This window comes from Trichomycterus rosablanca, chromosome 3, assembly GCF_030014385.1.
Source record: "Trichomycterus rosablanca isolate fTriRos1 chromosome 3, fTriRos1.hap1, whole genome shotgun sequence".
In the NCBI taxonomy this organism is placed as follows: domain Eukaryota; kingdom Metazoa; phylum Chordata; class Actinopteri; order Siluriformes; family Trichomycteridae; genus Trichomycterus; species Trichomycterus rosablanca.
Window position 1 is genome coordinate 32,388,591 of NC_085990.1, and position 23,693 is coordinate 32,412,283.

The 23,693-nt window shown below is 37.9% G+C and overlaps 1 protein-coding gene across 3 annotated transcripts in view; it reads right to left on the reverse strand.

Annotated features, from left to right (window-relative positions):
* The window catches only part of LOC134309824 (NEDD4-like E3 ubiquitin-protein ligase WWP1), a 43,872-nt gene that overhangs the window by 14,767 nt on the left and 5,412 nt on the right, over window positions 1-23,693 (reverse strand). Inside the window, exons 2-8 of one of the 3 annotated variants that reach the window (XM_062991172.1) lie at window positions 23,155-23,272; window positions 12,583-12,640; window positions 10,265-10,355; window positions 9,945-10,080; window positions 4,042-4,166; window positions 3,831-3,971; window positions 3,634-3,697 (exon numbers count right to left, since the gene is read on the reverse strand). In XM_062991172.1, coding sequence (XP_062847242.1) covers window positions 3,634-3,697; window positions 3,831-3,971; window positions 4,042-4,166; window positions 9,945-10,080; window positions 10,265-10,334 — 536 coding nt within the window. In that variant the 5' untranslated portion in view covers window positions 10,335-10,355; window positions 12,583-12,640; window positions 23,155-23,272. Of the gene's footprint in view, window positions 1-3,633; window positions 3,701-3,830; window positions 3,972-4,041; window positions 4,167-9,944; window positions 10,081-10,264; window positions 10,356-12,582; window positions 12,641-23,154; window positions 23,273-23,693 lie in introns of all 3 variants that reach the window. The other 2 variants (XM_062991171.1, XM_062991173.1) reach the window with 2 other exon arrangements.

Genomic DNA, 23,693 nt, shown 5'->3' on the forward strand with positions numbered 1-23,693 from the left:
CAAGGTTTGCACATTCTTTCACTCTTCACTCCCAATTAGTTAAATATGCATCCGGTAGCCAAGGCCATAATAGGATAAGACTTGGGTGATCAAAACAAATCTGGTAAGGGATAGTAGATAGTAGGTGTTGCTTTGTCAAATTGTTACCAATCATTCAGTACATTCATACCAATACATTCAGTATCCTTTGTCTTTCATTATATATTTATAATTCTTATTGTACTTGTTTACTTGTTATACTCATGTATTTGTTTGTCCAGTTTTGTAGCACTCTGAGGTAAGTTTCGATACAGTATTGCTAAGAGTGACTACCCAGGCTTGTAAGCACAAAAAGGTATTCTGAGTGAACAAAAAATATTTACTTAAGCACATTCAAGTCTTGGTAGTGTTCTTATTTAAGGTCAAATTTCCATCACAACAGCCAACTCTAGGAATGTTCATAGTTGTTTCAAGCTTTTTCAATTGTGAAACATCTGTGGCCACTGTGGTCTGGAAACACTCAAAGCTTAAAGTATTGTAATAAACACTTGCTCTGATCTATGCCTTGACACAGTTTGATTGTGAAGGTCCACAGATAGTTCATTGCTTGGCTTTTGACCTAGCAATACAGTCTAAACTGTTACCCTTAAAATCTCTAAAAGTGTGTTGTCACTTTATCATTAGGGGGGTTTTAGTTTAAATTAGAAATGGCAATAATATATACTAGAAATTATATTTTCAATGCAATAAAATATGCAAAAAGACAAGGCCTCTGTATTTTTTTTTAAATCCACTGTATATGTAATTCACCAACCATCAAAAAGCAGGTCTGAAATTTATTGGAAGCAGCTGAAATACACGTGTCATTGTTTACAGCCAAGCAATTTTCATATCTTTATGGGCCTAAAGTCTGTTGTGCAAGAGAGAGATTTTTGCACTAAATCAGTACCCTAAAGTTCGATTACAGTTTGATAGTCAAACGGTCAAGGACAAACCTCCAGGACAACCACTGCCTGAACACTTCACGAAGCCATAAGTCACATAAAATTCCATTTGGAGTTTGCCAAAACTGTGTTGGTTCTCTGGTTTGTGAGGTTTAAAACTAAACCTGGCCTTCAATAAAGTATTAGTTAAAAGGTGTGCATATTAATGCAACATTTATAAAAGATAAATTTTTATATACATTTTAGAAATGTTTAAGCATTTAAGCTATATACCAAATTTATTAAAATATATATTTTAATATTTTAAATATTTTAAAAATTACATGTCATTAGTAAGCCAGTTTGACAAAACAATAATAAACTAATTAAAAACATTTATTATTTGTATTTGCCCAAATTTTACATTTACACAATCTAATGGTCCTAAACACTAACCCCACAAGTACTTGAGGAACATTTAGCATGTTCAGCATGTTTACCAGTTATGCATATAAGTAAAAACCTTTAGGACATTAGCCATAAACAATATTAGTTTAATTGTTGTTTGTGATAGATCTCAGACAAAGCTGAGATATTTTAGTTAAATGGGGTTGACAGTGGCAGGGTAGGTAAACATTCAGGTCAAAATGTTTGGCTGACTATCTTTCCTATTGACATATTAACCACAGCAGCAACAAAATTTGATATGTTTGCAAAATCAGCACAATCAAAGCACCCCCATACCAAATATGATGGGATTTTAGTTTGTTTTTAATGTCTTTTTCAGACACAAGTAGGCCTGTGCAGGCCTCTCAATGACTGCTTGCATCAGCTGGTTTGCACACATCTGGCCTGTTAGAAAATAACTGAATCATAAGAACGGTACTGATTTATTATAGCAACATAGGGCAAAAAGGAATAAACCATAAGGTAAAAGGCTGCTGTGATGCAATTTCCCAACAAAAAAGGTTTAGTTAACCTTTTAACTCACACTTTTAAAAAATATGGGCATTAAGAACTTTCTTAAAGAAGAACCACACAGATTCTGGACATGTTTTTGGTATGGACAAATTAGAGGCAATGAATAGCCTTACATTGTGCAGAGTCACATTATTAGACTGGGTTAGACTAGATTTTCTTTTGTCTATGCTGAATACAATAGCAGCTGTAAACTGTGTGTTTACTTATTTATCAGTAAGGTCAGTACGAATATCTGATTATTGCCATATCCCCACCTGGTTTTGTATGCAAAATGATCGGAAGTATTCTTACAAATCTTATACAATGACTTGCAGGTTAATGGGGACTGAAATAAGTTTCCTGTGAGTCATTGTTTTATCTGTTTAAGCAATGAAACTAAGATTTTAGCCCCTTACTGACTCAAGCTGTAGTGCTACATATGTGATGTGTGTGTCTAGTGTTTACTAAGTGTTTACTGAGGTTCACTGTAAACTGAGGAGCACTGTATTGTACTTATACATGAATGGTCATATTTCTATTGTACTGAAACATGAATGGTCATATTTGTGAATGGGTCATATAAGTTTGTTTGTGTCTGTAAAGCTCTGTCAACCAGACAGACATAGAATCTGGATATCCTACTGCATTGCAAATTTGTGCACTTACAAAAACTTGTTACATCAACTGAGGATACTACTTGTTGCAGTGTTGCAAGTGGATTTTGGCTTCAGCTGCTCTACATTCTGTGGTCGCCATGTCTGATTGTTCTGTGCCAGACATTGTAGTACATGCAGAATAAAGCCTGTTATTGTCTTACTGAAATAACCATGGCCTTCTTACAAAAAGATGTCTGTTGTTGCCATCAAGGCAAAATGTTTTCTTTTCGAAATCCCAATAAGCTACCTTCAGACATGCAAGTTACTCATGCCATGGGCACTGATCCCACTCCAAACATTCGCTGATAATAGTCTGCATAGTTCATTTCGTCCTTGACACAGACAATTTAATGTTTGTCTTTAACCCCCAATACAAAGTTGACCACAGCACACACTTTCAGTCCTGAACTCTGTAGTTTTTGCATAGAACTGATGCATAGTTACAAAATAGAGATTCCCAAGCCCATGTTGCTATATTTACTGCAGTATACTGCGGTAGTTTCACATGCAGTGCTGTCTGAGAGCGTAAAGGTTCACACATTCAACAGTGGTTAAAAGTGTGCTTACACAGACTGAGATGGTGAAAGACTTGCATTCTTTGCAATCTTGTGTAGAACAATATTCTTTCAGAACTGATTCTCCCAAGAAGTTTGACACAACATGACCAATCTTTACTTGCAAAGACTTAACCCAATCCTGATATCCTCACCTGTTAACAGTTCACCTGCTTACTGTTGAATGTTTCAAAAAACTTAAATATTCTATAAACTTTCATTTTTATTTGACCCCAGTTGCAGCTTTTTAAGTGTGATGCAGGTATGAAATTCAAAATTGGTTTATAATTACAAGATACAATAAAGTTAGTCCAACAAAATGTTTAAGTCATTTGTTTGTACCTTTGATAGATAGATATATAGATATTAACAAATCCGAGATTCTTGTTTTATTGCATTTTACAAAATGTCCCAACTTTACCAGAAATTGCGTTTCTACTCTGCAATAGAGATTAAAGTGTTGCAAGAACCACAGAACAACCTGTTGTCTGCTGGGGGGAAAAGATAATTAAGACTCCTGCAGACATCACTACACTGAAAATATAAAAGATATGACTTTACCTGTTCTGGGTCCTGGTGTTAAATTCCTCCCCATTCTCATGAATGGCATCTCCATTCTGCTGAACTTCTTTGAGAAGTAGGAAAAAAGTGCAGTTAAAATGATGGTAATTTATCAGACTTTTTGAATAATAAGTGAGCAGTAGTGAGATTTAAGAGTCAGTAAAAAGCAGCAGAGGTTAAAGGTGAAGAATTCTCACTGGTTGTAGTGGTGTCGTTGCCATTTTGTGAAGGCTCCTGATCAACGGTGAGGCCATCCAAGATGACTGTGAGCTCTCCAGAAGGCACCACACCATTCTTATTCTCCAGAGTTAGCCTTAGCACCTCCTTTACTTCTTCAACTACACACATAGAAACACATTAATAACACTGAATAGAAGAGTGCCTAAAATACCAAAATGTTGCTCTTACGTTTTCTGTTGTGTTGCTCCAGGGCTTGGTGCAGGTCCAAAGTGGCTTTCCCTAGCAGAGCATCTGCCTTTAGAGTGTTATGGCTCCATACTTTAAACTCCAGCTTTGTGTGTGGTGTTACATTCCTGTGGTAAAACACAAAATGCTACTTTTAGACTCAAATGTAAAACAAAAGCAGATACAATAGATTTCAAAGATATGTACTTCAAACAAATAAATACGTGGCATGGTTGTAGTGAAACAAAGCTACACACAAGTAAGGCTGTTCTCACACTATGATCCATTCCAGTGTAGTAGTCAGAAATAGATCATTTAACACATTTTAAGTTTATGTGAACATGATAGGACTACCTAGAAACAGCTCACAAATAAACCAAACCCCACTTACAAAACAATAGAACCACTACCATAATGAACCAAAATGACAACGGCCATTTCATAACAATTGTGCACATCACAGTCAGGGGTATATATATTGGCTAATGGCAACGACAGCAGCAATGAGGAAGCCAGTTGACCAACCCTCCCTTAGACATTGCCTATTGTGTCTGTGTGGACGCCCAGCCCATTGATAGCACAGCTAATATTCAAACTTGAGTGCTCAGGATCTCAGGATGAGACAGACCACTGCACCACCCAGGTGAAACTGCAGGTACTCCTCTCAACTGATGCACCGAATAAATGTAGAATCCTAACTAGAATACTGAGGCACTGAGGTTTCAGTTTACACAGTATGATGCATTCTAAACACTGAAGGTCTCCATGCCTGAACTCCAAGACGTACACCACTACTGACCCAAAAGCACAATATCAATAAGTCAATATGCTCAAAACCATATAAATATGCCAGAGAATTTTTGGAATTCTGTTCTGTGGAGTGATTAAACAAAACTGGAACTTTTCCAGCCTGTGGACCGATGGTTTGTCTGGAGGTGAAACAATGAAGTATACACTGAAAACAACACCCTGCCACAGTGAAGCATGGCAGTGGCTCTGTGATGCTCTCGGACTGCTTTGCTTCCTCTAGCACTGGAAACCTGCAGGGTGTAAACCACTGCACACCAAAGTCTCAGAAGTTTTTATGGTCATCTTGTGACGGTGGAGACTTAATAGGATAAAGAATCAGCCAAAATAATAATATCAACTGGTCAGATGATTCATGTCATGTCCAGAATCATGTGTACACCAGAATGCATTAAAGGACAGGATTTGTTCAAATGTTCTGTTGAGTATGTCTTGGTGTCTGATCAAAGATTGAAAACAGCCTATGACATTAATTAATCATTTCTATTTTGAACTACAGGGTGGGCCATTTATATGGATACACCTAAATAAAATGGGAATGGTGATATTAACTTCCTGTTTGTGGCACATTAGTATATGGGAGGGGGAAAACTTTTCAAGATGGGTGGTGACCATGGTGGCCATTTTGAAGTCGGCCATTTTGGATCCAACTTTAGTTTTTTCAATGGGAAGAGGGTCATGTGACACATCGAACTTATTGAGAATTTCACAAGAAAAACAATGTTGTGCTTGGTTTTAACGTAACTTTATTCTTTCATGAGTTATTTACAAGTTTCTGACCACTTATAAAATGTGTTCAAAGTGCTGCCCATTGTGTTGGATTGTCAATGCAACCCTCTTCTCCCACGCTTCACACACTGATAGCAACACCGCAGAAGAAATGCTAGCACAGGCTTCCAGTATCCGTAGTTTCAGGTGCTGCACATCTCGTATCTTCACAGCATAGACAATTGCCTTCAGATGACCCCAAAGATAAAAGTCTAAGGGGGTCAGATCGGGAGACCTTGGGGGCCATTCAACTGGCCCACGACGACCAATCAACTTTCCAGGAAACTGTTCATCTAGGAATGCTCGGACCTGACACCCATAATGTGGTGGTGCACCATGTTCGACTGATGCCACTCTCCAGTGACATGCGGCGAGTGCTACGCTGTGGGCTCTTGCTGAATGAAGCTAGGACAGCCACTGATGTTTCTTCATTGGTGACAGTTTTCATGCGTCCACATTTTGGCAAATCCAACACTGAACCAGTTTCACGAAACTTGGCAAGCAGTTTGCTAACTGTAGCATGGGAGATGGGTGGTCTCGTAGGGTGTCTTGCATTGAAATCTGCTGCAATGACCCGGGTACTGCGTTCACCAGACATCAACACAATTTCTATCCGCTCCTCACTTGTTAACCTCTGCGACATGTCAATGGCTGTAAACAAAGAGAAGCTTGTAAATAACTCATGACAGAATAAAGTTACGTTAAAACCAAGCACACCATTGTTTTTCTTGTGAAATTCTCAATAAGTTTGATGTGTCACATGACCCTCTTCCCATTGAAAAAACTAAAGATGGATCAAAAATGGCCGACTTCAAAATGGCCACCATGGTCACCACCCATCTTGAAAAGTTTTCCCCCTCCCATATACTAATGTGCCACAAACAGGAAGTTAATATCACCAACCATTCCCATTTTATTTAGGTGTATCCATATAAATGGCCCACCCTGTATTTTAGCAGTTATATATAAAGTTCTCCTTTTTTGAGAGACAGCTCAAATTTGTAATCAGGTTGCCAGGTGGTGCAGCAGTCCAACATGCTAGCCCCGCAATACCCAATTCTTTTTGCACCACAGACTGGTTTCATATAAGATATAATTTCACAGACTGGCGGGGGCGGGAGGATTTAAAATAGAATAACAATACTGCTCACAAATGATGGAAAATCAGTGGCAACCCTGAGCTTTTTTTGCTACAACGAAACACTCCCACCTAGGTGTGATAGGAGACAATAACACCCAAAGTGTGCAGGAAATGGAAGCAGTGTTTTCATTGCTTTTGTAGTGATCTCTAATTATGTATTCTTTCTGTGAGGCCCAGTAATAAATGCCGCATGGTGGTTCGGGACCATTGCGCTAGCCCACCACCATGGATCTAGAGAATTCGAGTCTCAGTGGTGCAACCGGACTGGTAATTAAAATACATGTCTGAGGAGGGAAAGGTCAGATAGATCATTTTTATTGCCGCTACAACAGTGACATATGCTGCATGGTCAATGCTTTAAGGCAAGTACTGGAGGATACACATGGGACTTAGCATATCCTCCATACACAGTACTGCTCTTTGTAATAATCCACTGCAAACTGATGTAAAGAAGCACAGGTGGTACAAGCAGCTCTAATAGGGAATTGAAAAGAGGTAAAAAGCTAAGTAAAAATTTAACAAAACGTATTAAGCATTACTCACATTGTCAGTCATTTAAATGATATCAAAAATAAGAAGAGATGGTCTAATTAGGTAAGTGAGCAACTTTGCTTGCTAGTGTTCAAAAGGCAGAACCCAAAGATGCAATTTGATGTAGTCACATGCACAACTAAAGACAGGATATGGAAAGTGAAGAGCATTATACAACCATTAATTGATTAGGTCTGTGTGGGATTATTATTTCTCTTTCACATCTGTGTGGGGTTTTCGTGTGTTTGACCCTTTACCCTCTACAAAAGAAAACAACTTTTTTACAAAAGCCTATATGCAGGTTTGGCAAGGATCAATAGTACTCTACTAAACGGTAGATTTGGCACTACCTTAGGGCCATAAAGTGTTTGGGCAATGAAACTGAAACAGTGTAAACATATAGAGAAAGCTGAGAGTGCTGAATGCCTAGCCAGCCCAACCAAAACAGAGCATCTGTGTAAGCCCACAAGCAAGGTTTGGCTCCATACACTTTAGCATAGGCCACATACCCACTGTATTCTAAAAGGAAGAATGCCCTAATCATGGCTATAGTGTTTGCAGACATTTTAATATCCCCTACACTTAGGTAAAATAGACAGTCTATAGAAAAGGCTAGAGTTAGTGCCCACATAGGTGTCTGTTTTTGTTCACGGTCATCATGTCAGATGAAAGAGTATTACTTGTCACCTTAATTTTCTGCTCAGATGTGGACCCATTAGCTCATCAACAAGCAGTCCACAAACCACAATTATGTCTGTCTAAACACATCTAAAATTATTCATAAGGACAAACTGTGTGTCTCTCTGGCTGACTGATTCTCCCTCCCTTCCTGCTCTCTGCAGATGAGCACAGCAGTTAGTATTCAGCACACAGGGGCTTTGCCCGAACAGCCGCACACTCTCCAATCCCCTCTATCATCTCCCTTTCATTCTCCTCCATTAGTTTAATCAGCAGTTGAACAGAGCCTGGAGACAGCACCCATCAGTACAGTCTGTCTGCAGAACCTAACACTCCTCGAGTGTAACACAACTGGGCAAAGCCACAATTACTGTGATTTTAGACTTACAGAGTTGGGTGACTTTGCAGATGTAGTTCAGGGAAAAATACAACTGTAAAATAAGTCTGTATGACATAACTATGATGTGTTTTACCAATGGCACTGCATTTGATGTAGAGATTTTTGGGATTAAGTAAAACTTGGGTTAAATTTTTGTGGAGCTCCCCCAACAACAATTTTCCTCTTTTATAGTTGTGTATATAGAGAATTTTAAAATATTTTAAAAGCTAAGGTTAAAAACTATCCCATTTTTTAAAAATGTATATTTACATCGTTTACCAAACTACAGCAATGACTAACAGCTGGTCAGGTGCATACACGGACGATGATTGGCTGGTCTGTGGGAGAAAGACCATATGGATACCCCATAACTGCTGCCATTACAAACTCTGCTGTCTGACTGATGCCACCTGCACAGGGACGAGGAATAACAGTGATCGATGCGTGACTCTCCATGCACAATGTGGATCACTATATAACACCACCTTGTGCAGGTAAAAAGAAGCATTCAGCTACTGAAAAACATATCGAGGGGGGCGTGTGTTAGTTACGACCCTCCTAGGTTAGGAGTGAAGGTCTGCAGCAGTAAAGGGGGAAATACAAATGGGCAATTAAATATGACTAGACTGGAAAAGAATTTAAGGAAAATCCAAAAAATGGCAACCCTAACAATATTACCATGCTCTCACACATGAAATCAATATCCAGACTCGATCAGACTGCTGTCAAAGGACAGTACAATTTCCTCACCAAACAGAGATCTTAACATCTCTTTGATGGCTTGCTGTGTATCTCTGCTGATTTTAGAGAAAAGCAGCTTTTGGCTCTGTTTACAACATTGATTCAGGCATCAAAAATATATATGCAGCAATTCTGCATGCAGACCAAAAAAACTGGTCTGCCAAGAATTAAGAGTTGCTGGAACACAGGTTTCAGTGTCTACAGTCAACAGTTTTACCTTGCCATGGGTTTGAGGACTGCCATGCAAGAAAGAAAAAAGCCCTGCTTCATCTGTACCTTAAAGCTGAGTTGAAGGTTGTTGCTGATTATAAGGACAAAAAGCCTTTTCACAGAGGGTCTTGGTGATCAGATAAAATAACTATTTGGTCATTATTTGGTGATAGTACTTGTATGCTCTAAGTTTAGCCAAGAGGTTAAATTCCACAAAACACATGGTCAAACTGGTTTTGAATAGCTGAATAAGGCTATGTGGACTATTCAATAAAACTCAAATTTGTTAATGGCTGTACGTATATTTTTGAAGCAGAAAATTTCATGATATCCCAAAAAAAAAAAAAACTAAAATCTGTGTTTTGTATGTCTTTATATCATTCTACCACAGAAAAAGAACTGTGCAATGTAATCGTTTGACCTTAAGTTTATAAAAAGGTATATTAATTCTTTGAGCTGCAAGAAAAACATGCATATTAGTTGGAGCATGTTTGTGTTTATGTGGATGACTGGCTTGGTGTGTGATGGGGCAGTGCTAAGAGAGCACAGTTTTGTTAAATCCTCCTACAAATTTATGCATGAACGGGTTTATAGCTCACAAAATAGATGTACCCTTTTAAAGTAATAACAAATTCAAGGAGGATCACTTACAGAGTGAGGCGTTCTTCCCACTTGGGACTGGATGAGTGAGACTTGGCCGTCTTCTTGCTCTCTCCTTCCGCTGTCACCTCCACATAAGTAGCCGTCACAAACCAGTTTTTCTTCCGCTTGAGTTTGGCACATATAACTGAGGAAAAATACAACAAATTTAAGCCAAAGGACAACACAAGTCATTTATTTACCATCATAACACACAGCCACACCCATTTAGCTTTCATAGTGGTTCACAAGAAGGGCCAACATGAAAGATCTGGATTACTTTTTCTGCAAGTCCACTGGCTGTTTTATGTGTAAAAATCTTTTCTCCTTACCAGTAGCATAGAGCTGAGATGTCCTTCCGTGGTTATTGCGACAGTCTGCTCTGGATGAGGCCGTGGCCATGTCATACACAGAGGTGGAAGCCTTAAACAACAGAAATCAATTATGCATTAGGAAAAAAACAACTGCAAAAGGAGAAAAATAGACATCCTTAATAGTACTGCCCAAGAATCTGAGGAAATCATGGAAAAGTAAAAAAAAAAAAAAAAAACTTTATTATTGGAGAGTCAAGAGTCAAGAAAATGGAGTGAGTCTGAGTCACAGGAGAAAAAATGGATAGTATGAACCATCAGTACCTTGGTTCAGTATTGGTTTTAGTTTAAGAAGCATATACAGTGTATCACAAAAGTGAGTACACCCCTCACATTTCTGCAAATATTTCATTATATCTTTTCATGGGACAACACTATAGACATGAAACTTGGATATAACTTAGAGTAGTCAGTGTACAGCTTGTATAGCAGTGTAGATTTACTGTCTTCTGAAAATAACTCAACACACAGCCATTAATGTCTAAATAGCTGGCAACATAAGTGAGTACACCCCACAGTGTGTGGCGGCGCCCTGGTGAGAAGTACCAAGACAACTGTATCTTGCCTACAGTCAAGCATGGTGGTGGTAGCATCATGGTCTTGGGCTGCATGAGTGTTGCTGGCACTGGGGAGCTGCAGTTCATTGAGGGAAACTTCCAACATGTACTGTGACATTCTGAAACAGAGCATGATCCCCTCCCTTCGAAAACTGGGCCTCATGGCAGTTTTCCAACAGGATAACGACCCCAAACACAACCTCCAAGATGACAACTGCCTTGCTGAGGAAGCTGAAGGTAAAGGTGATGGACTAAACCCAATTGAGCACCTGTGACGCATATTCAAGTGGAAGGTGGAGGAGTTCAAGGTGTCTAACATCCACCAGCTCCGTGATGTCATCATGGAGGAGTGGAAGAGGATTCCAGTAGCAACCAGTGCAGCTCTGGTGAATTCCATGCCCAAGAGGGTTAAGGCAGTGCTGGATAATAATTGTGGTCACACAAAATATTGAGACTTTGGGCACAATTTGGACATGTTCACTGTGGGGTGTACTCACTTATGTTGCCAGCCATTTAGACATTAATGGCTGTGTGTTGAGTTATTTTCAGAAGACAGTAAATCTACACTGCTATACAAGTTGTACACTGACTACTCTAAGTTATATCCAAGTTTTATGTCTATAGTGTTGTCCCATGAAAAGATATAATAAAATATTTGCAGAAATGTGAGGGGTGTACTCACTTTTGTGATACACTGTATGTACCAATAAGGTTACATGTGACTGAGAACAACATAAAAAATTCCTTAGTGTACTGTGTCAGCCCTAGGGATGATCATAGGTGTTGTATTCAAACGTAAAATGAATAATGTAAACAACAGTCAAATGTACGCTTTACACATATATGATCCATAATTTGCAAACCATATTAGGTACACACAGTGCAAAGCTACAAGTACACACAATAGGCCTATTTTAAATTAACTGTTTTGCTGTTAGTTAGTTAGTTAGTTAGTTAGATAAATAGAAAAAGACTTTGTCTGTAGCATGATCAGTGTGTAAGCAACACACTGAATCTTTAGGTGTAGAAGCTACAACAGCAGATGACTACATCAGATTACACTCCGGTCAGCCAAGACCAGATATCTAATGTTACAGTGGAAACAGGATGGATGGAAAATGTCACATAATTTGATTATTCTCTCTGTATCAAAAGTTCAGGTTGCTGCTGGTGTAATAGTGCAGAGTGGTGGTTCTATGCCTTATCAGTCCTTTCTGTATGGGAAATTCAATACATTCATAAAAAAAGTATGTGTCTTTATATTTTCTGATTGTGGTTGATGATGTGGGTTTATTGCTAGTATGTGAAGAGCTTATGATACTGGTGATTGCAGCTTCCTCACCAGGGTCTACTTCAGTGGGATCAGCATCAACAACTGAATCGAAACCATTTGTAGTCCCCATTTGTTGACCTTTGCACCTTTGAGGTGGGAGAATCAAATATTTGTCCATTCTTAACGACCTAAAGTAGTCTAAAGATAGTTTAGACTATTGAATAGCAAACTGTAAACCCAGGTTTTCAGTGAATAAGTGATTTTGAATTTAGCATATATTTATATTTGTTCAAAAAATGGTGTCAGTTACACAATTGGCAACTAACTGATTTGAAGGCAGAAGCCACCAGCTTAACTGATTGCTTATTAATAGAATATATGTTCTTTAGTTATTTAATTAAGTTATTAAATTACAAAATTGCTACAGATAAATTAGGGGTTCTACTTACAATAGGTGTGTGTAAAGCCCTCCAGATCCTCAGCCGACACTGTGGCCCATGGTTACCTCTAAAGCAAAAACAGTAGGTGGTTAGCACTGATACCAATAACTGATAACTTGCAAACAGACTACAACACGCACCAACTGTACAACAAGTAAGCTTCCAATAATGAAACACTCTGTAGCTTCATTAGCTCACTGGAAGTAGGAAAGTCTAGAAACTTGTATGGAAATAGAGACCAGTGTTTAAGCAGAATTAAAGCAGCTCAAGAAGAACCCTATTTGGCCAGAGTACTGACACAGCACTGCACTGATAGCTGAGCAGATGGTAAGAACAGAGCAGAATTAAAGCAACACACACTCACAGCTTGTACACCTGGAATAGCATCAACAGTAGCTCTGAATGATCACAGTGAAATGTTAGGATGCTCTTTTGACAGAAATGGTCAGGTTTAGTGACAATTATCAAGTTTTTATATTACATAAAAATTAACGTGTTAAAAATTGCAAACAGTTTTAACTGTAACCACAGTTTCAAGTTTGAAATACTAGGCATGAGACTGTAACTGGTAAGAATACAGTGTATCACAAAAGTGAGTACACCCCTCACATTTCTGCAAATATTTCATTATATCTTTTCATGGGACAACACTATAGACATGAAACTTGGATATAACTTAGAGTAGTCAGTGTACAGCTTGTATAGCAGTGTAGATTTACTGTCTTCTGAAAATAACTCAACACACAGCCATTAATGTCTAAATAGCTGGCAACATAAGTGAGTACACCCCACAGTGAACATGTCCAAATTGTGCCCAAATGTGTCGTTGTCCCTCCCTGGTGTCATGTGTCAAGGTCCCAGGTGTAAATGGGGAGCAGGGCTGTTAAATTTGGTGTTTTGGGTACAATTCTCTCATACTGGCCACTGGATATTCAATATGGCACCTCATGGCAAAGAACTCTCTGAGGATGTGAGAAATAGAATTGTTGCTCTCCACAAAGATGGCCTGGGTAAGAAGAAGATTGCTAACACCCTGAAACTGAGCTACAGCATGGTGGCAAAGGTCATACAGCGGTTTTCCAGGACAGGTTCCACTCGGAACAGGCTTCGCCAGGGTCGACCAAAGAAGTTGAGTCCACGTGTTCGGCGTCATATCCAGAGGTTGGCTTTAAAAAATAGACACATGAGTGCTGCCAGCATTGCTGCAGAGGTTGAAGACGTGGGAGGTCAGCCTGTCAGTGCTCAGACCATACACCGCACACTGCATCAACTCGGTCTGCATGGTCGTCATCCCAGAAGGAAGCTGACGCACAAGAAAGCCCGCAAACAGTTTGCTGAAGACAAGCAGTCCAAGAACATGGATTACTGGAATGCCCTGTGGTCTGACGAGACCAAGATAAACTTGTTTGGCTCAGATGGTGTCCAGCATATGTGGCGGCGCCCTGGTGAGAAGTACCAAGACAACTGTATCTTGCCTACAGTCAAGCATGGTGGTGGTAGCATCATAGTCTTGGGCTGCATGAGTGTTGCTGGCACTGGGTTGCAGTTCATTGAGGGAAACATGAATTCCAACATGTACTGTGACATTCTGAAACAGAGCATGATCCCCTCCCTTCCAACAGGATAACGACCCCAAACACAACCTCCAAGATGACAACTGCCTTGCTGAGGAAGCTGAAGGTAAAGGTGATGGACTAAACCCAATTGAGCACCTGTGACGCATCCTCAAGTGGAAGGTGGAGGAGTTCAAGGTGTCTAACATCCACCAGCTCCGTGATGTCATCATGGAGGAGTGGAAGAGGATTCCAGTAGCAACCTGTGCAGCTCTGGTGAATTCCATGCCCAGGAGGGTTAAGGCAGTGCTGGATAATAATGGTGGTCACACAAAATATTGACACTTTGGGCACAATTTAGACATGTTCACTGTGGGGTGTACTCACTTATGTTGCCAGCTATTTAGACATTAATGGCTGTGTGTTGAGTTATTTTCAGAAGACAGTAAATCTACACTGCTATACAAGTTGTACACTGACTACTCTAAGTTATATCCAAGTTTCATGTCTATAGTGTTGTCCCATGAAAAGATATAATGAAATATTTGCAGAAATGTGAGGGGTGTACTCACTTTTGTGATACACTGTATATATTACAATATTCAATGTACACAATATTTATATTGAATATGCTTAAAAATATTACTACTACTAAATCTGAAGAAAGTACAATCCTGTTCTCTGTACAAGAGCTCCCAAACTCCAACATCAAGGTGCATTAGGAAATTTTCCAGAGGCCATTTTTTGTCCTAATATTTAGGATGACGAGTCTGCTGTTTGAGAAATGTATACAAATTAAATCATATTAGTATTCCTGTTTGAGTGAGACATTTGTCTAATTATGACAACATAAATTATATCAGCCAATATTGCCAATCATAAAAAATGGACATTATACAGATTAATAAAACAACAATCATTTATAATATACTCCACTAACAAAAAATATCACACGTCAGTGCTGAAGGTGCAGATTTGAGTGAGAACTGTGTGGAACTGTGTTTACAGCTTTTCACAAGTCATCAAATCATACACTTCCACAAGGCTGAGTTGTGATATATACATTCATTTTAATCCCATTCATTTATTTTGAATGATTTTTATCTGCTAAAAACAAGACTGAAATAGCAGTCTAGAATCTTGTTTACATTTCACATAAAAGCAGCAAAAGCATTCACATTTCTAGTAGATGACTAATGACTGTAATGGTGTAAATGCTTTTATCTGAACATTAGGTTCTGCTGCTGATAGAATGATTTATGTTTATGCTGTCGGAGTAATCATAAGAGCACCATCACATAAGGAACTGCAGGAATGTCCTGATCCACTAACCTCACTGCAACACTTATCTTTAAGTCTGGTACACACTACACAACAAGATTCACTGAATAGCTCATTGTGTATTATCATTTGATCATGCTAAAGGTGTGTTCAAATATTTCCCACTGGGTATTTTACATGTTTTTGTAAAGGAAATCAAAAAGCAGCTTAGGGAAGCTTGGGTAATACAGCAGTCTTACACACAGGTTAACCACCATCGAGACCTTTTTAAGACCCAAGAATCAGATTTCAATCTAGGTAGGGTCATGGGGCAAACCCCTGTTTACAATGTTTAAGTTTAAACACTGGTTTACTTACACATTAGTGCAGCATTATTAGGGTGAATAAAAATGGAAAGGCAGAGTTTAACTCCAAACATAAAACCCTATATATTGTGATTAAAAAATAAGCCATTCATCCAATAGTTTAAAACTATAATCATAGATTGGTTTGTCAATCCATTGCAGGGCTTCCCCAAAGACATAGCCAACCATGATTGTGTAGGTGCCCAGTGCACCAACAGCATCACTGATATTCGAACCCAGATCTCAGTTATGGTGGGCTAACATTATAAGCCACTGTGCCAACCATGTGCCAACCATATTAAGTATATGCATGCAAACCTACTATATCAATTTTTAACCACTTTCTTTCTACCACAGTTAGGTCATTTGTAAGATTATTAATTTCATTATTATGGCAACATAAGAAAATATTATTAAAGGGCTTAGATGAAGTGGATTCCCTTGTCTTTCCATTTAATATGCAGTATCTTATCAATCACTTTATCAACAAGTTGAAAATAAAATTCAGGCCTAGTCATGTGTTACTAAATGTATTAAATTATATAATCATTCTCAGACACAGATAGTGTATATAAAGCACAACCCCCCAATCTCTGCTTCAACACTTATCTCTGTACTCCTGATGACATTCACACTCCACACCGAACCACAGCACTTAGAAATGAAGATAAGATAAATTACCAACTAAATAAATAACTCTTAATAAAACAAACAAACATAAGAGACTTGTGGGGGAGGCTTTTAAACTGCTCTTCAGCCCCTACAGGCCAAAACTGCACTTGAGATGCCCCTGAGATAAAAAGAGACTTGCTAATTCAGCACTGTTTCCTCCCCCACCCCTAAACACAGACACCCCTCTCTATCACATCCTACATCATACCGGGGCAGTTAATATTTGTCATCACCATTACTGAAAACTGAGAACCCCACGTGGGACTCAGAGTACTCTCCCCAGCCATGCAGAAAAACAACAGTAACCCAACTGGGTCAGAATATGCTATACATGCATCTTTTTGGGATCAGTAATGAAAATAACTGCACTTCTCCCTGCACATTAGTAATAGTAATAGTTTACTCCATCTGTGCTTGGGTGGCACAGAGGTAAATTAGGCTAGCCCACTACAGCTGAGATGTAAAAACAACTTTTTATGGTTTAGGCAGCAGAACAGCATTGATAAACTATTGTTCATTCATCTTAAGTTCAGTGATACATTAACAGTGATCAGAAATACACCTTAGATAGGGCACAAGTCCATCTCAGGACACCACACTCTCATTCAAAAACTCATTTCAACAACTGGGGTGTTTTTAGAAGGGCTAAAGAAAACATGCTTTAGGTTCACAGACAACCCAAAAACTTGCACAAATACTAGAGGTAAGGTTCAGAACCAGGTCTCCAGAGCCCTGGAGCAGTGCAGCACCCGCACAACCCACTCTGCTACCCTTAAGCATTAATTATTACCAAGCTATTTTAAATTTATCTTGGGTTCATTGCCATTCATCATAATGCTCTGCAAAATAACTATGTTAAATGATGACAATTAGGACTCCAAACTTCTTTCTGGGAGGCCTCTGAAAAAATCTTGACAAAGTTAGAATTAAGCTTGTCCGTCTATCAATTAAATAAAGTTAATATAGTTAAAGCTTATGGTATATGCTGTTATGCAGCAAGATAAATTGTTTTCTAATAATTAGCTGCCTGTATTAGGTCAGTATTAGGGCAAACACTGGCTAAATAATATCAGAAAAGTATAATTTTGCATAACTGCAATGGATTGGCATCCTGTATGTATTCAAGATGTATTGCACCCAGTGTTTTCAAGAAAGGCAGACTCACAGCAAGCCTGACTAGAATAAAGTAGGGGGAAAACATAAAAATGAAAATAAACATATAAATGTATAAACGTTCAATCTGCCTGAAAAACTGAAACACAGGTTGCAGGTCAAAATGTAAAATAATAAATTGCAGACAGGTGGAAGCACAAAGGTAATAAGGAAATAGTAATCATGTACTGACAGTCTCCTATATTTTATGATGCATTAACACTCACCTATCACATATGATAGTAACTTAAGATGTTTTAATAGACAGTAGTAGTAGACAGGGAATCAGTTAATGTCAGTCTCAGAAAAGGTTTAATCATAAACTGATTCAGGTATTCATTTGCAAAGATAAACCAGCAGTTAAGAATGAACTTTATCTGACTGACCTCTACAGCTTGATTATCCCGCCCAGTAATGACAGAGAAAGCAGGTGCACATTTTGATCAATGCCTTTTCCTCACAGTATACTCTATGCATGAGAGGACACTGAGTAATAGGACACTGCACAGGTTGTCCTTTGAATCAGATTTGGGTAAATGAATCTGATGGGAACAACTGCTGCCAGGAGCATTATGTCTACTTAAAGCAGATAAAAAATATCAGTCCATATTATGTGTGATATGTCTACAATGTATACAGAAAGCACAGCTCCATCACCACCTTGGTCCTCTCAACAAAAATTATTATTTATAGCACCCACCACACAATTTCACTTTTAAGAGGCTTAGATTATCCTTTTATTAGCAAAATCATTTCCACATGCCCTTATAGTCAGATAGTGAGGTGTATAAGTTTTGTGTTTTGATTTGGGAATGCACATTTTTGGTAACAAGAACTAAGCCTCCCATTAAATATAAAGCAAATCATGTCAACACACATTAATATTTTAGTCTACATTTTCCTTAGTCTTGACAGTAAGCAGTAAGATGAACATAACCACTGTGAATAAAACCACTTTAGCATTCAGAAGAGCAGTAGAACACAGTTCATTACTGTATAATGGCTAACTAATTAATATTTATAACATGCAGAAATGCAGTCATTGTATAAAGGCTCTTCCAGACAAAATAAATATAACTGTTATAAGATGATAAGCAAAATTCTTCCCTTACACTTGGACATAATGCAAACAAATGCTAATTATTTTACACACAAATCCACATTCCATACTAACACAAATGTGTTTTAATGTGTAATAGTTCCATCAATCATTCTCTAAATTTAAATAATACAAACGTATTAAAAAGTTTTCATGATCAGGTTAGAACTATAGTCTACTTCCTTAAGAATGTGCGCTGAGGGTGGGTGGGGGTTACAAATCTGCACTCTCACTCTGCAGAGATCTTTAGTCCTGCTCTCAAATAAAAATCAAGTGTCAGCAGAAGACACCTTTAACCAACGGTGACTTCTTTGTTATTTGTTAATCATTTAATTTTCATCAATGCCTTTATCCTGGTTAGTGTCGCTGCAGGTCTGGTCCCACCGGGAAACACTGCGTGCAGGGTGGGAATTCCCTAAACAGAATGCCAATCAGGAATAATTGTTTTTTTTTATTATGTAACAACAGAAAAGTATTCCCTCTGCTCTTTGAAATGTTTATTTTTCGCCTTTTTATGCACTGAAAAGTCCATTATTAGTTTAATGTTATATTTTTGAAAGTTTAAACCTAACAAAGTATTTTACAAAAAATGTTTGCTTTAATTAGAGTGTACTTTTTCCTTATGTACGTTTTACATGAGAATTACCTAATGAATCAGTTGTTTGGTCCAAGTGCAGAGCCCATAGCAAAACGCAAAAATGAGTTTAGGTACCGCAGCCACACAGTTACCACAGCTTCAGAGATTTAACAACATTTAAATGTGCATGAATTTATTCAGCTATGGTTCTTAGGTAATTGTTATTAAACCACTTAGTTCATAGACCCTTTAGTACAAGTCAGTATCTACAGCAGAGCAAAAGGAGTAAGTACTGCCAAGGAAAAGTAATATTTATGTGTCCATTTTTTTTTTTTTTTTTTTTTTTTGCATTTTGCATTTATGCATCAAGACACAAAGAAAGTAATCAGATACAAACATTTCCATGAGTACTATTTTTAAACAGATTATTTAAAACATTACCCACCTAATTTAATCTGATATAAACTTTATTCATATTGGACCTAGCTGGTTTTGTCTATTCTTACTGATGTATAAGCATACACTTCTATTCCTTTTGTGTTATTAGTTCCATCTTAAGCTGCATGCTTACAAAGACATGCTAACAAAGTTACATTTTGCCAGTTTCTTTTAACCGTTACGTCAGCTGGGCTATATACTTCAACGAACAAAAAACAACACAGCACTGTGGCCATTACATAGAACTGTAAACTAGCAAAACTGTAGGTTAACTAGGCAACTGTAGGTTAAGGGCCTTGCTCAAGGGCCCAACAGTTGCAACCTGACAGTGCTGGGGTCTGAACCACCGACCTTCTGCTTACTAGTCCAGTACCCTAACCGCTAGGCAACAACTGCCTCAAGTAAACATCCTAAACAAATAATAGAGATGTAGCTAAAAGTATCTTAACACTGTGTCGATATTAGTGTGGTTATCACAAGTGGCTAGACATAAGTTGTATCATTATACGAAGATCTGATGCAAAATAGTAATAAATAATATAATTTTTGTGAACATACAATCAGACTCCATACTGATGCAAAACAAAATATAAATGACAAACCTACACCATTAATCAAACAGTAATGAACCCCAAGCCCATTACTATTAACACCTAACGCTCATTCTCTCCATCATTAGCCTGCTACAAAAGCTGTCCACCCCATCAGCAATCACTGTGTGCTCTCATTCAGCTCTCCCTTGCTCCTTGTTTCTTTGTACTCCATGATTTTGTATATATTAGCATTGTTATTCTTAACCTTTGTAGTGTGGTGTTGAGTTAGCATTAGCATTGGTTTCATTAGCATTAGCACTTTACTTCAGTTTATTATCAGCATAGTTCCTGGTGGTGGTTTAGATAGATATTACTTGTTGTGGATATATTGACTTGTACATAAATACTTAATACTTGTATATAAATACTATAAATACATGCACCAGTGTCCTTCATTATACAAACAATAACTTGCTGTTTTTGTATGTTCACCTAATTCTGATTATACATCATTTCCAGTTGTTGTTTCTGAACAACATGCTGTCCCGTTTTTGTCCTTTGCAAATAGAAAATAACAATTAAAACAGTGAAAGATATTTTTTTTTAAATGTGAAGACCAGTGACAGGATGAATCAAGTCAAAGTGTACACATAATTAGACGATGTAAAAACAAGACTTAAAGTTTTACCCACACACATCCCATATCCAAAACTACCTACATGTTTGTTTTTTTATTTACAAACTGTTATTTTTGTTTCATGTTATTCTGCACCCTCCATGAGTTTCTCACAATTTTGTTGGCTGTTTCTCACCACTGGGTTTGCAACTAGTCATTTGAATGCTCATTTACATGTCTGGTTACCAAGAGCTTTAAACATGTCATTAAACTGATAAGTGACAAATTGTGAAAACAGCCTGTTTTCTGTTTGGGTCTTTAGCCTTAAAAGCTTATTTATTATCTTCTTATTTTACCTTTAACTCTTTCGAGCATAATTGTCTTTTCCAGAGAATTGTTTCTTCTTATAATTTTTTATCAAAGTTCAGTTTATTTGTCTTATCTAAGGTACTCTCAAAAGTCTTCGCCAGCACCAAAAGTTCAAAAAGCATAAACATTCTTCCTGTCCTGTTTTTTACTGTTCAACTTTCACATCCATAAAGAACCACAAAGAATACCATAGTCTAGACCAGTGGTTCTCAAACTTTTTAGACCGAGTACCACCCATTATCAAACCAAAAGTTCCAAGTACCACCTATGTTTCTCATCACAGAACCACATATGGCACACATTATTTAGGTGTGTATGTGTATATATTAGTGATGGGAATTTTGGCTTCTTGAAGGGATCTTTTGGCTCGGTTCCTTTTAAAGAGGCGTTCAAAAAAACGGCTCTTCGTTCTTTGAGAGGCGCTACTAGGTAAACTATAAGACACCCCCGATATTAATATCAAATTTTGCTACCTTGCCTTAAATGTATTCCTAATTCAAACAACACTTAAACGATTTATTTTTAAAAGGAAAAAAAAACTACAGGGAAGAGACACACTGTGGTTGCATTGCATTAAGTTTCAGAAAAATACTGTGACTGTTTGTTTCTGCTTTAAAACATAAGCACAATGAAATAACCAGATTTAACACAATTAAACAAGTGTATAGTTTATTTCTCAATTATTTATCATTATACTACTAGCTCTGTGTGTGTGTGTATGAGTATGCATGAGTGCGAGTGTGTGTTTATGTGTGGTGTTAGTGTATGTGAATGTAAGTTTGTGTGTGAGTGTGTGTGAGTGTGTGTGTGTGTGTGTGTGTGTGTGTGTGTGTGTTGCTCACTCTCCGTGATACTGAAAGTGTTTTCAGATTTGAATATCGACAATAAACAGCTTTTATTACGAGTTACGATTAATTCCCTCTACTGATGCGAAGCTTAATGGGTTGATTACAGCCAATAAGAACTGTGCAGAAATAAAAGACTCGGTTCCTTTTGTTCATTTCAAAGATGCGTTCAATAGAATCGGATCATTCGCGAGCGACCCATCACTAGTATATATGCAGTTACCACTGAGCATGTGAGTGAGAGGGGTGCGCCTGTTTAGCGGAGCAGCCTTGTGATGTCAGGAACGAGATCAGTGAGATTCAAACGCAGATCTGGCTCTGACAAAAGTGAGAGAGCTACTGATAACTTTACTAATAACTTTACTAATAACGTTTCGGAAATTTAGAGATGGAAACCGCAATCGTGAAGTATAGATGTAATAAAGTACGGTGTCTGCATAGCCCCGAATATTTCTAAAAACACCTTCATTTTAATTAAACTGATTTTATTAAAACAGAATCATAAGAACTTTGAAACAGATTTTATTAGTAATTTACACATTTTGTTTCATTTTTTTTTCATAATTATTCAATTATTTATTTTTTCGGTGCATGTAATTACTTTTCCAAGATTATCTGCCGTACCACCTCGTGCTGCTTCACGTACCACCAGTGGTACGCGTACCACAGTTTGAGAACCACTGGTCTAGACAATAATCTTTGTTTGAACAATCATTTTTTTCTTTTCCAGTTTCTTAATTCTTGCCAGGCTGTGGTGTATTTCCTGACTGGCTGGATTTTGCTGTTAATAATTAATCCAAGTAAGCAAAAGATATTCACCAATTCGATCTTCTCCATCAATAGTATGGTTAGCTCACAGACCCTTCAATACAATTCAATATCCACAACAGGTCAAAGAGAAAAATACAGCAAAAGCAAAGGCTCTTTACTTTGTCCTCTTTACATTGAGCCAAAGGTAAATTTTTTCACTCTGTTCTTTAATTTCAGAGCAGTGGTAGTTTAGTGGTTAAGGTACTGGTCCAGCCCTCAACTGCGTGCATGTTATCAGGTCAAAGCTATAAATCTAACTTTCCTTGCTAGTGCTTTCAGTGCTTTTCCTTACTAGTGCTTTTCTGCTGTGAGTGTTGTGTCGTCCGTATATCCAAAATTATTGATGTTTCTTCCATTAATCTTCAATCCTCAATCATCTTCCTCCAGTTCTGCGGTTCTCATTATAAGTTCTGCATACAGATTGAACAGAAATGGTGAAAAAATGCAGCCTTGTCCAACTCCTTTGTCAATGTAAAACCAGTCTGTTTAATTTGTGTCACTACTTGTTAATCAGTGTGGAGATTCCTCATTGAAATGTTGAGATGCTGTGGTTTTCCCATCTTTCTAAGGACATTCTATAATTGTGTGTGGTCCACAAAGTCGAAAGCTTAGCTGTCATCAGTGAAGCACAAGTTGATTTACATTTAATCCTATAATCCAGAGTACATATATGATGGTATCTGTTGTTCCTCCTCCTTTTCTTAATCCTGTTTCTGGATCCACATCTGGCAATTCTCCTTCAGTGTAAGGATCTAGTCTGCATGTATTCCCCTAAATGGCTGATCTGTAATGACTAAACTGGTGAAGTATTTGCCCTTTTTATACATGGTT